This window comes from Chiloscyllium plagiosum, unplaced genomic scaffold (assembly GCF_037043375.1).
Source record: "Chiloscyllium plagiosum isolate Xiang-an unplaced genomic scaffold, Cpla_swu_hap1 HiC_scaffold_16, whole genome shotgun sequence".
NCBI lineage: Eukaryota > Metazoa > Chordata > Chondrichthyes > Orectolobiformes > Hemiscylliidae > Chiloscyllium > Chiloscyllium plagiosum.
In genome coordinates this window covers 90,621,710-90,635,573 of record NW_028270154.1, presented here as the reverse complement: position 1 = coordinate 90,635,573, position 13,864 = coordinate 90,621,710, and the positions used below count along the sequence as shown (strand labels likewise).

Genomic DNA, 13,864 nt, shown 5'->3' with positions numbered 1-13,864 from the left:
ACCAGAGCTGTAATGCTCCGAAGAACAGATGACCAAGTGAAATACAGTTTTGGCTTTGCTGCAGTAACCTCTGGTTCAACTATTGTGGCAGAAGTGCCAGAGATGGTCTACATGATGGCCCCTCACCTACACGTGGAAGCATGCAGCCAAAGGTGGTTGTGGTACAGTGGCAGTGTGCCTAACTCTGGCCCCAAGAGGCTCAGGATCAAGTCTCACCTGCTCCAGAGGTGTACTGATAAATGACTGCTTTACATTAATCTGCATTGTGTTCCAATTTGCATTAAAAAACTGAGTTGTGAAGGATCTGTTTTGAGGCCACTGCTGTTAGTCATTTTTATAAATGATCTGGAGGTGGGTGTAGAAGGATGGGTTAGTAAATTTGCGGATAACACTAAGGTCGGCAGAGTTGTGGATAGTGCTGAAGGACGGTGTGGGTTACAGAGGGACATTGATAAGATGTAGAGCTGGGCTGAGAAGTGGCAAATGGAGTTTAATGTGGAAAAGTGAGAGGTGATTCACTTTGGAAGAATTAACAGGAATGCAGAGTACTGGCCTAATGGTAAAATTCTTGGCAGTGTCAACGGACAGAGAGATCTCGGTGTCCAGGTGCATAAATCCCTGAAAGTTGCCACCCAAGTGGATAGGGTTGTTAAGAAGGCATATGGTGTGTTGGCGTTTATTGGTAGGGAGATTGAGTTTCAGAGCCACGAGGTTATGCTTCAGCTGTACAAGACACTGGTAAGACGTACCTGGAGTATTGTGTACAGTTCTGGTCACCGCATAATAGAAAGGATGTGGAAGCTTTGGAAAGGGTTCAGAGGAGATTTACAAGGATGTTGCCTGGTATGGAAGGAAGGTCTTCCGAGGAAAGGCTGAGGGAACGGAGGCTGCTTTCATTGGAGAGAAGAAAGTTGAGAGGTGACTTAATCGAGACGTATAAGATAATCAGAGGGTCATATAGGGTGGACAGTGAGAGCCCTTTTCCTTGAATGGTGAAGGCTAACACGAGGAGATATAGCTTTAAATTGAGGGGTGATAGATATAGGACAGATATTAGGGGTAGTTTCTTTACTCAGAGAGTAGTAAGGGCGTGGAACGCACTGCCTGCAACAGTAGTAGACCCGCCAACAGTAAGGACATTTAAATGGTAATTGGACATACATATGGATAATAATAGAATGGTGTAGGGCATCAGATTAATTTCACAGGTCGGTGCAACATCGAGGGCCAACAGTACTGCACTGTTAAGTTCTATATTCTATGAACTGACTCCAGAACAGGCAACCTGGTGACAGTCTGTAGTTGAATTAATACCTGCTGGATTCCTCAATGCCATGATATTCTTGCCGGTGACAGCAGAAACCTTGCCATATTAGGTAAACATGCAGCTGGAGACAAACTCAGACTAACCATCAAAACTGACTCAGACATTGGAACTTTGCCTCACTTTAACAAATACTGTTTTACCGGAAACTCCTCTTAGAAAACTTAGCTAATTCTTCTCCAGAAGATGCTAATGCGTGTAGGTGAGTCATAAAGCATCTTTCTCCTCCACTCCACTCCCCACTTGGTTTACTCTATCAATAGTCTCCAGTATTTTTCTTCTAACTTAATTCTTACTGGTGGATGCACAACAATCATACTTCATAGACCAGCCTTAAGGAGAGAAAAAATGTCAGAAAAGTTGGGAAATAATACAGGAGGTTAATCATCCTGTGGGTGGAATGTGAGTTATGTAAACAATTAAATACAGCAAAGCGTTTGCACAGAATACTTTAGCCACTGCAAGGCACAATAACAAGTCAGTTCACCCAAAGAAGTATTGTCCAAATGTGTATTCCATGGTAGAAGTTTATATTTATCTGATTTGGAGATGCCGGTGTTGGACTGGGGTGTACAAAGTTAAGTGTCACACAACACCAGCTAGTGTGCTTCCAATTAAACCTTTTGGTCTATAACCTGGTGTTGTGTGACTTAATTATATTTATCTGAATAGCGAGCTCTCCCTGCATATTGTAACACAAAGTCCCAACATTTCCAACATTGTATCCTTCAGTGTACTGAATATCAATGGAATTCAGATTTAGTTAGATTTGCTTTTGCTCATTGAGTGCATATAACTTTTATCCAGAGGCCCAAAAATATGTATTTTTAAGAAACACATATAAGCTGTTGGTTTTCATCTGAAATTTGATTGACTTTTATTTTGACAAAACAGAATGACTTCAATTTGTCCAGCCAGACGTAGCTTTGGGAAGGTGCAAATCTCTAAAACTGTAAAGGTAGTGGGAATTTGTGGCACCATTTGCTTATTCTTTGTAAACTAGAATGATTGAATAAACTGTTAGAACTCGGCAATAAAGCCAATGGGAGATTCAAACCTGAGATACTGATACTGATAGTGGGTTGTGTAAGGTCTCACCTTGTGTATGGGCAACTAGCAGCACCTTGAATAAAATGGGAAACTGCTGATAGAATTTTAGAATCCCTACAGTGTGAAAGTAGGCCATTCAGCCCATCAAGTCCACACCGATTCTCTGAACAGCATCCCACCCAGACCCAACCCCCTACTCTATCCCTGTAACCCTGCATTTCCCATGGCTAACCCACCTGGCCTCCACATCCCTGGACACTGTGGACAATTTCCCATGGTCAATCCACCCGAACCTGCACATCCCTGGGCACTATGGGACAATTTCCCACAGCCAATCCACCCTAACCTGCACATCCCTGGGCACTATGGGACAACTTCCCACAGCCAATCCACCCTAACCTGCACATCTGTTGCAAGAAAGTGATAATTAACCATTTTTTGCATTTTTGAGGCATACTTTCATTTGGAATTCCCTCCCCTGGGGCATTGTGGGTCGACCCACAGCAGGTGGGCTGCATCATTTCAAGAAGGCAGCTCACCCCCACCTTCTCAAGGGGCAACTAGGGACGGGCAATAAATGCTGGGCCCAACCTGTGATGCCCACACATCCCACAAAATGAATAAAAAGAACTGGAGGATGAGGATGTGTCTCTTCATCACAACTGACGTGTGCAGATGCTTCATGGGCACCCAGAGGAGTACTGGGCCTTGCGTGAAATAATTATAAAAGAATCATCCAGAGCAGGAGGCAATCTGATCATGGAGAAAAGAAATTGTGCTCGCTCTTTGCAAAAGCGAACAAAATGATTTGACTGCTACTTTGTTTCTCAAAAGGTCCTGCGTTTACCTTTACTTCCTCAGTATGTAAACAATTCCCTTTTGGAAGTTACTGCTGTGACAAAGCTACTCCTTTAACAAGGTTATGGTGTCCTTGGCCTTTTTTAATAGAGAGGTCGTAAACAACACAGACTCTGAAAAGACTGGGGGTTGAAGGGTTTCAGAGCCAATTGCATAATCGCTAACTGATACTGCCTCAGGCAGAGGCTTTCAAGTTTAAAAACGTGTACAATGGAAAGGGAGTGGCTAGTTCTCCCAGCTCAGCTTTTCTCTGGTTTGGTTTTTTTAAAGCAGGTAGTGTGTAAAGAAAGGCTGCTGGTCCCAAAGAGGCAAGTCCAGGCTGGTACTCCCTCTCTCTGACATCTCTCCTGTAAGAACCCGGGTTTGATTTCACCTTTTGTGCCTCGGGGTGTTTATGGGGATTGTTGCAAGTATTTGGAACAGCATCATTCAGTTGGGATAATCTGTTGGGTTTTTAGATAGGATAGGTTACTCGGCATTCTGTTCTCTGTTTCTGCTTCATTCAGTAATCTTGTTTAAAACAGAATGGTTTGACCAGCTGCATCCCGTAGTGTTAGATGCATTAGTCAGGGGTAAATATAGTGCAGGGGATTGGGTCTGGGTGTGTTACTCTTCAGAGGGTCAGAGTGGTGTTGTTGGGCTGAAGGGCCCATTTCCATTCTGTAGGGAATCTAATCTAATCACTCCTGGGATATCCGCATTACACCTGCTTAAACCAACTAGCCAAGTTAGGGTCTGGGCTGCCTTCTTGAAATGTTTTGAGGGGGTCTGGCCTGGTCCATAATCCTGCTAAAGTTGCTTCCACTCACTCCTGCAGGACAATCCAAACCATTGTGCAGGAAAACTCATGGTTTCGAACCTCCCACTAGACAGTTCTTGTATCATGAGAAGCCCAGAGTATCATGTACTTTACTGGATGGGTTTCCAAGGGGAAGGGAATCTCAGCCATGAAAGGGCTATGGGCCACTTGCAGCTTCTTGTTGTCCAGGAGGACAGGAGGGCTGCCCCAGGGCCTCCAAGGAATTCTCGGCCTTCCAGGCCAAGAGCAATGACTGTCCCGATGAAGCACATCTCTCAAACCCACCATCACCTACCCCTCCCCCCACATTCCAGCTCCCCCCCCCCCCCCCCCCCCCCCCCCCCGCCCCCCCCACCCCATCAGAGGCCTCTGCCTATCCAAATGTTTAGATCCAGCACCCTCAACCTCTGGCTTCTCTGTAGCTGACTGTTCCCACCTACCAGGGACAGATTTCCGTCTCTCCCAGGCTCTCCCAGTCTCTGAATTCAGCCTGCTCCCAGGGAGTTCCATTCCCTGCTCTCTGTCACCAACCTACCATCATGACAGCTTCCTGCTGTGAACTTGTCACTCTGCCTTCCTGAGGAAGGGATTTTACCTGAAACATCGATTCTGCTGCTTCTCTGATGCTGCCTGACCTGCTGTGCTTTTCCAGCTCCACACTCTCGACTCTGATCTCCACGGTCTCCAGTCCACACATTTGCTCTGCCTGCCAGCCAACCAGAGTCATTTCACTGGAGGAATCAAAGTTTAAAACTGTTAATCATATGCTGTACTATTTAAGTTAGACATGTAGCATAATGGCAACAAGTAGACTGGTAATTCAAAACTGGAACTAATGAGATAGGAGTTCAAATCCCATCACAGCAATGAGGAGGGATTGGATCTTTGGGACCAGTTAGCTCAGTTGGATAAACAACTGGTACACAGAACCAATATTGCCACCGACACATGGTTCAATCCCTGCTCAGGCTGAGCTGGATTGGGCCTTGCATCCCCACCCTATCGACAGTAAAAATAAATCAAAGCACACTGCCATAGTTCAGAACATAATTTACCACAGACCTGCCTCTGGGCAGCAAACTGAAGGAGATAGTCAATGTGTCTACATCTCCAGCTTTGACAGGTTCTTTGATCTCACCCTCCACAGCTCCCCCTGTGTAGCAAGGCATTGAACTGAATGTTAACAGAGGCACAATTAACGGCAATTGACCATGTGTCACCCCTTCATTGGGCACAGTTGTGCTTTAGTTTCTTTATGCTTAGATTCTGAGTTCGAGTGTGTGACTGACTACATCTCATTCTTACCTGCTCCAAGAATAATCCTTATGCAACTTGCACCGAGACACTCGCTTACTCCAACTACAGTGGGGATCTCGGGCAAAGGTGCAGTCATGACAGGTTTTGTGTTGGTCACAATTGGCCATTGGAACGTGAATAACTCTGCTGAGAGAACCGTCATACAGAAAGCCCTGGAAAAGAAAAAAACAGAACGCTGAATCTCTTAAAAAGTCAACCTGTACATATAATGTATATCACATGATATCTCGTCTTGTACTCTCATGTCTTGCCTTGTTTGCCCTGATGGTGGCAGCACAATTCCAAAAGCAACCCAAATGGCTACCCTTACTCTGGGGACCTGCCTCATCACTTCTCTTTGCCCCATAGACTCGCATTCAACTCAACGTGCTCCTACTTTCAAACAATGTCCACCTCACCATAATCCACATCTGCAATGCTGAATGGCTCTTTCATTCCAGCCCCTTCTCAACTGCCTCATGGAATTTTATACACAATTCTTGGATTAATGTGATTTTACTTACATTCCAGGGCTGCATACAATTTAAGACAGTACCAAATTAGCAGGATGATCAACACTGAGAGGATTGCAACAAATTAAAAGAAAACATTTCAAGAGAAGTGTAAGGGTGAGACCAGAACTGCGAGGTTATTCTCGTAGGAGAGGATGAACAGGCTGGCTGTCCTTTAGAGATGTACAGCACGGAAACAGACCCTTCGGTTCTATTTGTCCATGCCAACCACATATCCCAACCTAATCTCGTCCCATTTGCCAGCACTTGGCCCATATCCCTCTAAACCCTTACTGTTCATGTCCCCATCCAGATGCCTTTTAAATGTTGCAATTGTACCAGCTTCCACCACTTCCTCTGGCAGCTCATTCCATACACTCACCTCTGGTTTCCATAAGGAGCCTTAGAGTATGGGATTTCCATTATCGACTTGGGTTATACGATGGCTTGTGTGGAGTTTGTACCTTCTCCCTGTGTATGCTTGGGATTTCTCCGGGTGCTCCAATTTCCTCCCACAGTGCAAAGATGTGCAGGTTAGGGTGGAGTGGCCATGGGAAATGCAGGGTTATGGGGTAGGGGAGTGGGTGTGGGTAGGATGCTCTTTGGAGGGTTGGTATGGGCTGAATGGCCTGCTTCCATAATGAATCTACTGCGTCCCCAACTTATAGATCTCTAATGTGTCATTTCAGTGAGTCCCCAACCATTATTTGCTACAATGTACACCCATCCCTCAGACTTTAGTGACTTATTCCAATGAGCCCACATGTTAAAATGGCCAGGATCTCAAGTTAGTAACTCAGGAAAAGCCTAACAATTACTCTGTAGGCCTGATGTTCAGTCAACACTAGGGCTCATTTCTGTGCACAAAGCATCGTCCTTTGCTGCATACACATGGACACTACACCTTTCTCATACACATGGACACTACACCTTTCTCATACACATGGCCACTACACCTTTCTCATACACATGAACACTACACCTTTCTCATACACATGGACACTACACCTTTCTCATACACATGGACACTACACCTTTCTCATACACATGGACATTACACCTTTCTCATACACATGGACACTACACCTTTCTCATACATATGAACACTACAGCTTTCTCATACACATAGACACTACACCTTTCTCATACACATGGACACTACACCTTTCTCATACATATGAACACTACACCTTTCTCATATGCCCCCTTATTATTAACTTTACACCATTTTTTTTCTCTCTTTCATTGTCTAGGCATTCGAGGTCCTGTCATTTATTGATTTTTAATTTAAGCAAAGGATTTTATATATGACGATATTGTCAACAATGGCAAGGGTGTGTTTGGACTCATTTTAACTTACCATTATGAGGTGAATGTTGTGTAATAGACTGCTACTCTTCCAGGCAGTGGGGTCTGGCTGCATCTTGAATCATATCAAAGGAAAGCTTCCTTGATGGATCGTTGCAAGCTGCTGATATCTTTAGGAAACTCAACCACTTTCTCTGGAGAATTTCCAACCTTCTAAAGTTGCCCTGAAGTCAAGAATGAATTAATGAGGTTAGCGTGGAACATTTTGTGGGACTTATTCTTGACAAAAATAAGAGTTCGAGCCAAAATCGCAATGACCATTTAATCTGCATTCAGTGGAAATATGATTCCACATCTGACATCGTGTTTCTGTCCTGCCTATACAATATCACAGTGCGTGGGAGTCATGTGCACACAACACTCATAGCACCATATGACTGCCTGTGTGTGGCACTGTGAACAGAATGTTACTGCCTGTGTGTGGCACTGTCTGTGAACAGAATGTTACTGCCTGTGTGTGGCACTGATTGTGAACAGAATGTTACTGCCTGTGTGTGGCACTGTCTGTGAACAGAATGTTACTGCCTGTGTGTGGCACTGATTGTGAACAGAATGTTACTGCCTGTGTGTGGTACTGTCTGTGAACAGAATGTTACTGCCTGTGTGTAGCACTGTCTGTGAACAGAATGTTACTGCCTGTGTGTGGTACTGTCTGTGAACAGAATGTTACTGCCTGTGTGTGGCACTGTCTGTGAACAGAATGTTACTGCCTGTGTGTGGCACTGTCTGTGAACAGAATGTTACTGCCTGTGTGTGGCACTGTCTGTGAACAGAATGTTACTGCCTGTGTGTGGCACTGATTGTGAACAGAATGTTACTGCCTGTGTGTGGTACTGTCTGTGAACAGAATGTTACTGCCTGTGTGTAGCACTGCCTGTGAAGAATGTTACTGCCTGTGTGTGGCACTGTCTGTGAACAGAATGTTACTGCCTGTGTGTGGCACTGTCTGTGAACAGAATGTTACTGCCTGTGTGTGGCACTGTCTGTGAACAGAATGTTACTGCCTGTGTGTGGCACTGTCTGTGAACAGAATGTTACTGCCTGTGTGTGGCACTGTCTGTGAACAGAATGTTACTGCCTGTGTGTGGCACTGTCTGTGAACAGAATGTTACTGCCTGTGTGTGGCACTGTCTGTGAACAGAATGTTACTGCCTGTGTGTGGCACTGTCTGTGAACAGAATGTTACTGCCTGTGTGTGGCACTGTCTGTGAACAGAATGTTACTGCCTTGTGTGGTACTGTCTGTGAACAGAATGTTACTGCCTGTGTGTGGCACTGTCTGTGAACAGAATGTTACTGCCTATGTGTGGCACTGTCTGTGAACAGAATGTTATTGCCTGTGTGTGGCACTGTCTGTGAACAGAATGTTACTGCCTGTGTGTGGCACTGTCTGTGAACAGAATGTTACTGCCTGTGTGTGGCACTGTCTGTGAACAGAATGTTACTGCCTGTGTGTGGCACTGTCTGTGAACAGAATGTTACTGCCTGTGTGTGGCACTGTCTGTGAACAGAATGTTACTGCCTGTGTGTGGCACTGTCTGTGAACAGAATGTTACTGCCTGTGTGTGGCACTGTCTGTGAACAGAATGTTACTGCCTGTGTGTGGCACTGTCTGTGAACAGAATGTTACTGCCTGTGTGTGGCACTGTCTGTGAACAGAATGTTACTGCCTGTGTGTGGCACTGTCTGTGAACAGAATGTTACTACCTGTGTGTGGCACTGTCTGTAAACAGAATGTTACTGCCTGTGTGTGGCACTGTCTATCTCTCTGTGTATGTGCATTGGTTTTGATTGTATTCCTTAGAGTCTAAAATAGTACCAAAGGAAAGGAAAGGAAAGGGGCAAACATAATCAAGTGACTAAAGAAAAACACAGACAAAATAGGGAACTTATGGATGTATACTTGGATATATGGATATCTGCGTTAACCTAAACATTAATAATAGGAAAAATGCCAGAGTCTAGTATAAACGTGGAAACAGATCACTCTGAAAACCATTCAATGACTGAGCAGAGTCAATACAGACTGATGAAACAGAATTAGTATTTGACCAATTTGTGGGTGGCTTTTGAAGATGTAACTCGTCAGAAGAATGAAGGGAACCGATGGTTGTAGTGTGCTTAGATTTTCAAAAAGCCCTTGATAAGGTGCCATACAAGACATTATTACACAAAATTAGGACTCGCAGGAGTAGGCGATAGTTTCAGGATTGGTTAATTCACAAAAACAGTGAGTAGGAATAAAGGGGACATTTTGAGATTGGCAGGCTCGAACTGTCGGGGTATCGCACGGATCAGTACTTGGGTCTCAGACATTTACACCAAATTACCCGTAGTGTCCAGGGATGTGCAGGCTAGGTGGATTAGCCATGGGAAATGCAGGGTTACAGGGATAGGATGGGTGGGATTGGGGGGGGGGGAGGGGTTGAGTCTGGATGGGATACTCATTGAAGGATCCATACTGTAGGGATTCTATGAAAAACAGTTATAGAGTCATAGAGTCAGATGTACAGGACAGAAACAGACCCTTCGGTCCAACTCGTCCATGCCGATCAGATATTCCAAAACAATTTAGTCCCACCTGCCAGCACCCGGCCCATATCCCTCCAAACCCTTCCTATTCATATACCCATCCAAATGCCTTTTAAATGTTGCAATTGTACCAGCCTCCACCACTTCCTCTGGCAGCTCATTCCATACACATACCACCCTCTGTGTGAAAAAGTTGCCCCTTAGGTCTCTTATATCTTTCCCCTCTCACCTTAAACCTATGCCCCTCTAGTTCTGAAGTCCCCGACCGCAGGGAAAAGACTTTGTCTATTTACCCTATCTATGCTCCTCATAATTTTGTAAACCTCCATAAGGTCACCCCTCAGCCTCCGCACTCCAGGAAAACAGTCTATTCAACCTCTCCTCCAACTTGTAAACCTTTCCTGAACCTTTTCAAGTTTCACAACATTCTTCCGATAGGAATGAGACCAGAATTGCACGCAATATTCCAACTGTGGCCTAACCAATGTCCTGTACAGCCGCAACATGACCTCCCAACTCCTGTACTCAATACTTTGACCAATAAAGGAAAGCATACCAAACGCCTTCTTCACTATCCTATCTACCTGCGACTCCACTTTCAAGGAGCTATGAACCTGCACTCCAAGGTCTCTTTGTTCTGCAACACGTCCTTAATGAGTAATTAAGAGCTATTTGTATCTGTGAATCCATATCGCAGCTAGAATCAATTTTCTTAGCATGCGGTAAAATAAGTTTGCAAAAGATGGCATTACTCATTAAGAAAAATATCATAGCTGCGCTCAAAGGACACCTTGGAGGGCTCTTCCAGCAAGGCCATTATGGAAAGATCTCAGGAACAAAAAAGGCGCAATTGCTATGATAGGGCTATACTATGGCCTCTATATTATACAACAGCCAGCAGAGATGGAAAACCAGTTTTGTAAGCAGATCATGGAAGGATGTAAAAGCAATGTTGTTGTAGTGAGTGCTTTTTACGGCCCCGCCTCCAATGTCCCTTAGTGCTAGGAGCTTAGATCGGGCAGAATATGTTGGGCACATACAGGAGAGGTGCAAATAGTGAAACGCTTTGTAAATAGTCCACCTAGGGAAAGAGCCATACTACACCTTGTACTGCGGAATGAACCCGACTAGGTGATTCAAAGTTGCATTTTGTAATAGTGATCATTACTCGAAGTTTTAAGTCAGTTATGAATAAGCACAAGACCGGCTCCTCTGGTGAAGGTGCTAAACTGGGGGGCATGATGGGTAGAGGGTGAGAGAGAAGCACAAGAAAAGTGGAAGGCTGGTTACACTACAGAACCATTAACCGGAGAATTTAGATTGGGGGTAGCTGTTCAAGACTAAATCCACATCCGACATAGGGAGTCTTTTAAAGGCCAAATGATTGGCTAACCAGAATTGAGATATAAAATCTTGTTGAAGCTGGACAGCAGAAGTTTAACTGATTAAACAGACCAGCGTTGACAGCTTTTGGCATTTCCAGAAGAGCTTTCTGACTTTGCAGGAGAAATGTATCGTGAGTATCTTCCCAACGGTATAGATAGAATCAGGAACATATAGCCAGTTGTGTCTTGTTTTGACCACAACATTATTATGAACTGGCTAGCTGAAGAATCCTTCTCCACATATTGTACAATCAAATCCATTCCTAATGTGGAAATATAACATTCAGCTCCCATTATCCCCCTGCCTTTAATTATTTGCCAGAGTACAGGAGCAGGGATGTCATGTCTCAATTGTACGGGGTCTTGGTCAAACCACACCTGGATTAACTGTGCTCAGTTTTAGTTTCCTTATCTGAGGAAGGATGTTCTGCGACAGAGAGGGTGCAAAGGTTTACCAGACTGATTCCTGGGATGGCAGGATTGACATTTGAAGAGAAATTGGAATTGGTTAGGACGCTATTAGAAGTTTAGAAGAATGAGGGGGAGGCTCATACAAACCTATAAAATTCTAGGAGGACTGCCCAGGATAAATGCGGGAAGGATGTTCCTGAGGACTGGGGATACAGAACCAAGGGTCACAACCTGAGATGAGGAGAAATGTCTTCACCCAGAGAGTGATGAGCCTGTGAAATTCCTTGCTCCTGAAAACAGTGGAGTCAAAATACTGAACAATTTCAAGAAGCAGTTAGATATAGTCCTTAAGGCTAAAGGAACGGAGGTGTATGGGAAAAGAGCAGGAGTCAGGAATAGGGTACTAAGTTGGATGATCAGTCACAATCATATTGAATGGTGGTGCAGGCTCGAAGGGCCGAATGGCTGGCTCCTGCAGCTTTTTTCTGTGTTTCTAAGTTTAGAAATAAGAGACATTGGAAAGAAATGAGAATATTTGCCACCCGCTGACAATACCTTGCAAATCCTGGAAACCTGTACTCTGGTGTAAGAGTTGAACTCATTGCTGAGTTCACTGAAGAAAAAAATATAATTTGGTTGTCACCCGCGTCGTTCTTGATGCTCTCCCTCACCAGAGCTGAACTAACAAAATTCAGATCTGGAGGGTACAGAACTTTCCACAGTTTACCGTACCCTGAAGGACTGCAGTGTTTTACAGACAGGGACAGAGACACACACAGCCAGACAGAGACACATATACCGACAGGGACAGAGACACACACACAGCCAGACAGAGACACATACACCGACAGGCACAGAGACACACACAGCCAGACAGAGACACATATACTGACAGGGAGAGAGACACACACAGCCAGACAGAGACACATATACTGACAGGCACAGAGACACACACAGCCAGACAGAGACACATATACTGACAGGCACAGAGACACACACAGCCAGACAGAGACACATATACTGACAGGGAGAGAGACACACACAGCCAGACAGAGACACATATACCGACAGGGACAGAGACACACACACAGCCAGACAGAGACACATACACCGACAGGCACAGAGACACACACAGCCAGACAGAGACACATATACTGACAGGGAGAGAGACACACACAGCCAGACAGAGACACATATACTGACAGGCACAGAGACACACACAGCCAGACAGAGACACATATACTGACAGGCACAGAGACACACACAGCCAGACAGAGACACATATACTGACAGGGAGAGAGACACACACAGCCAGACAGAGACACATATACCGACAGGGACAGAGACACACACACAGCCAGACAGAGACACATACACCGACAGGCACAGAGACACACACAGCCAGACAGAGACACATATACTGACAGGGAGAGAGACACACACAGCCAGACAGAGACACATATACTGACAGGCACAGAGACACACACAGCCAGACAGAGACACATATACTGACAGGGACAGAGACACACACAGCCAGACAGAGACACATATACCGACAGGGACAGAGACACACACAGCCAGACAGAGACACATATACTGACAGGCACAGAGACACACACAGCCAGACAGAGACACATATACCGACAGGGACAGAGACACACACACAGCCAGACAGAGACACATACACCGACAGGCACAGAGACACACACAGCCAGACAGAGACACATATACCGACAGGGACAGAGACACACACAGCCAGACAGAGACACATATACCGACAGGGACAGAGACACACACAGCCAGACAGAGACACATATACTGACAGGGAGAGAGACACACACAGCCAGACAGAGACACATATACTGACAGGCACAGAGACACACACAGCCAGACAGAGACACATATACTGACAGGCACAGAGACACACACAGCCAGACAGAGACACATATACTGACAGGCACAGAGACACACACAGCCAGACAGAGACACATATACTGACAGGCACAGAGACACACACAGCCAGACAGAGACACATATACTGACAGGGACTGAGACACACACAGCCAGACAGAGACACATATACTGACAGGGACAGAGACACACACAGCCAGACAGAGACACATATACCGACAGGGACAGTGACACACACAGCCAGACAGAGACACATATACCGACAGGGACAGAGACACACACAGCCAGACAGAGACACATATACCGACAGGCACAGAGACACACACAGCCAGACAGAGACACATATACCGACAGGCACAGAGACACACACAGCCAGACAGAGACACATATACCGACAGGCACAGAGACACACACAGCCA

The 13,864-nt window shown here is 45.3% G+C and overlaps 1 protein-coding gene across 7 annotated transcripts in view; it reads right to left on the bottom strand.

The window, feature by feature from the left end:
- LOC122556955 (semaphorin-4A-like) overlaps positions 1-13,864 on the bottom strand; it is a 32,980-nt gene that overhangs the window by 12,191 nt on the left and 6,925 nt on the right. For 4 of the 7 annotated variants that reach the window (XM_087995522.1, XM_087995523.1, XM_087995521.1 and 1 more), the window contains 3 exons: positions 7,200-7,371; positions 5,337-5,500; positions 4,627-4,762 (listed from right to left, as the gene is read on the bottom strand). In XM_087995522.1, the coding sequence (XP_087851648.1) occupies positions 4,627-4,762; positions 5,337-5,500; positions 7,200-7,262 (363 nt within the window). In that variant the 5' untranslated portion in view covers positions 7,263-7,371. Of the gene's footprint in view, positions 1-4,626; positions 4,763-5,336; positions 5,501-7,199; positions 7,372-11,681; positions 11,803-13,864 lie in introns of those variants that run through there. The other 3 variants (XR_015759838.1, XM_087995526.1, XM_087995524.1) reach the window with 2 other exon arrangements.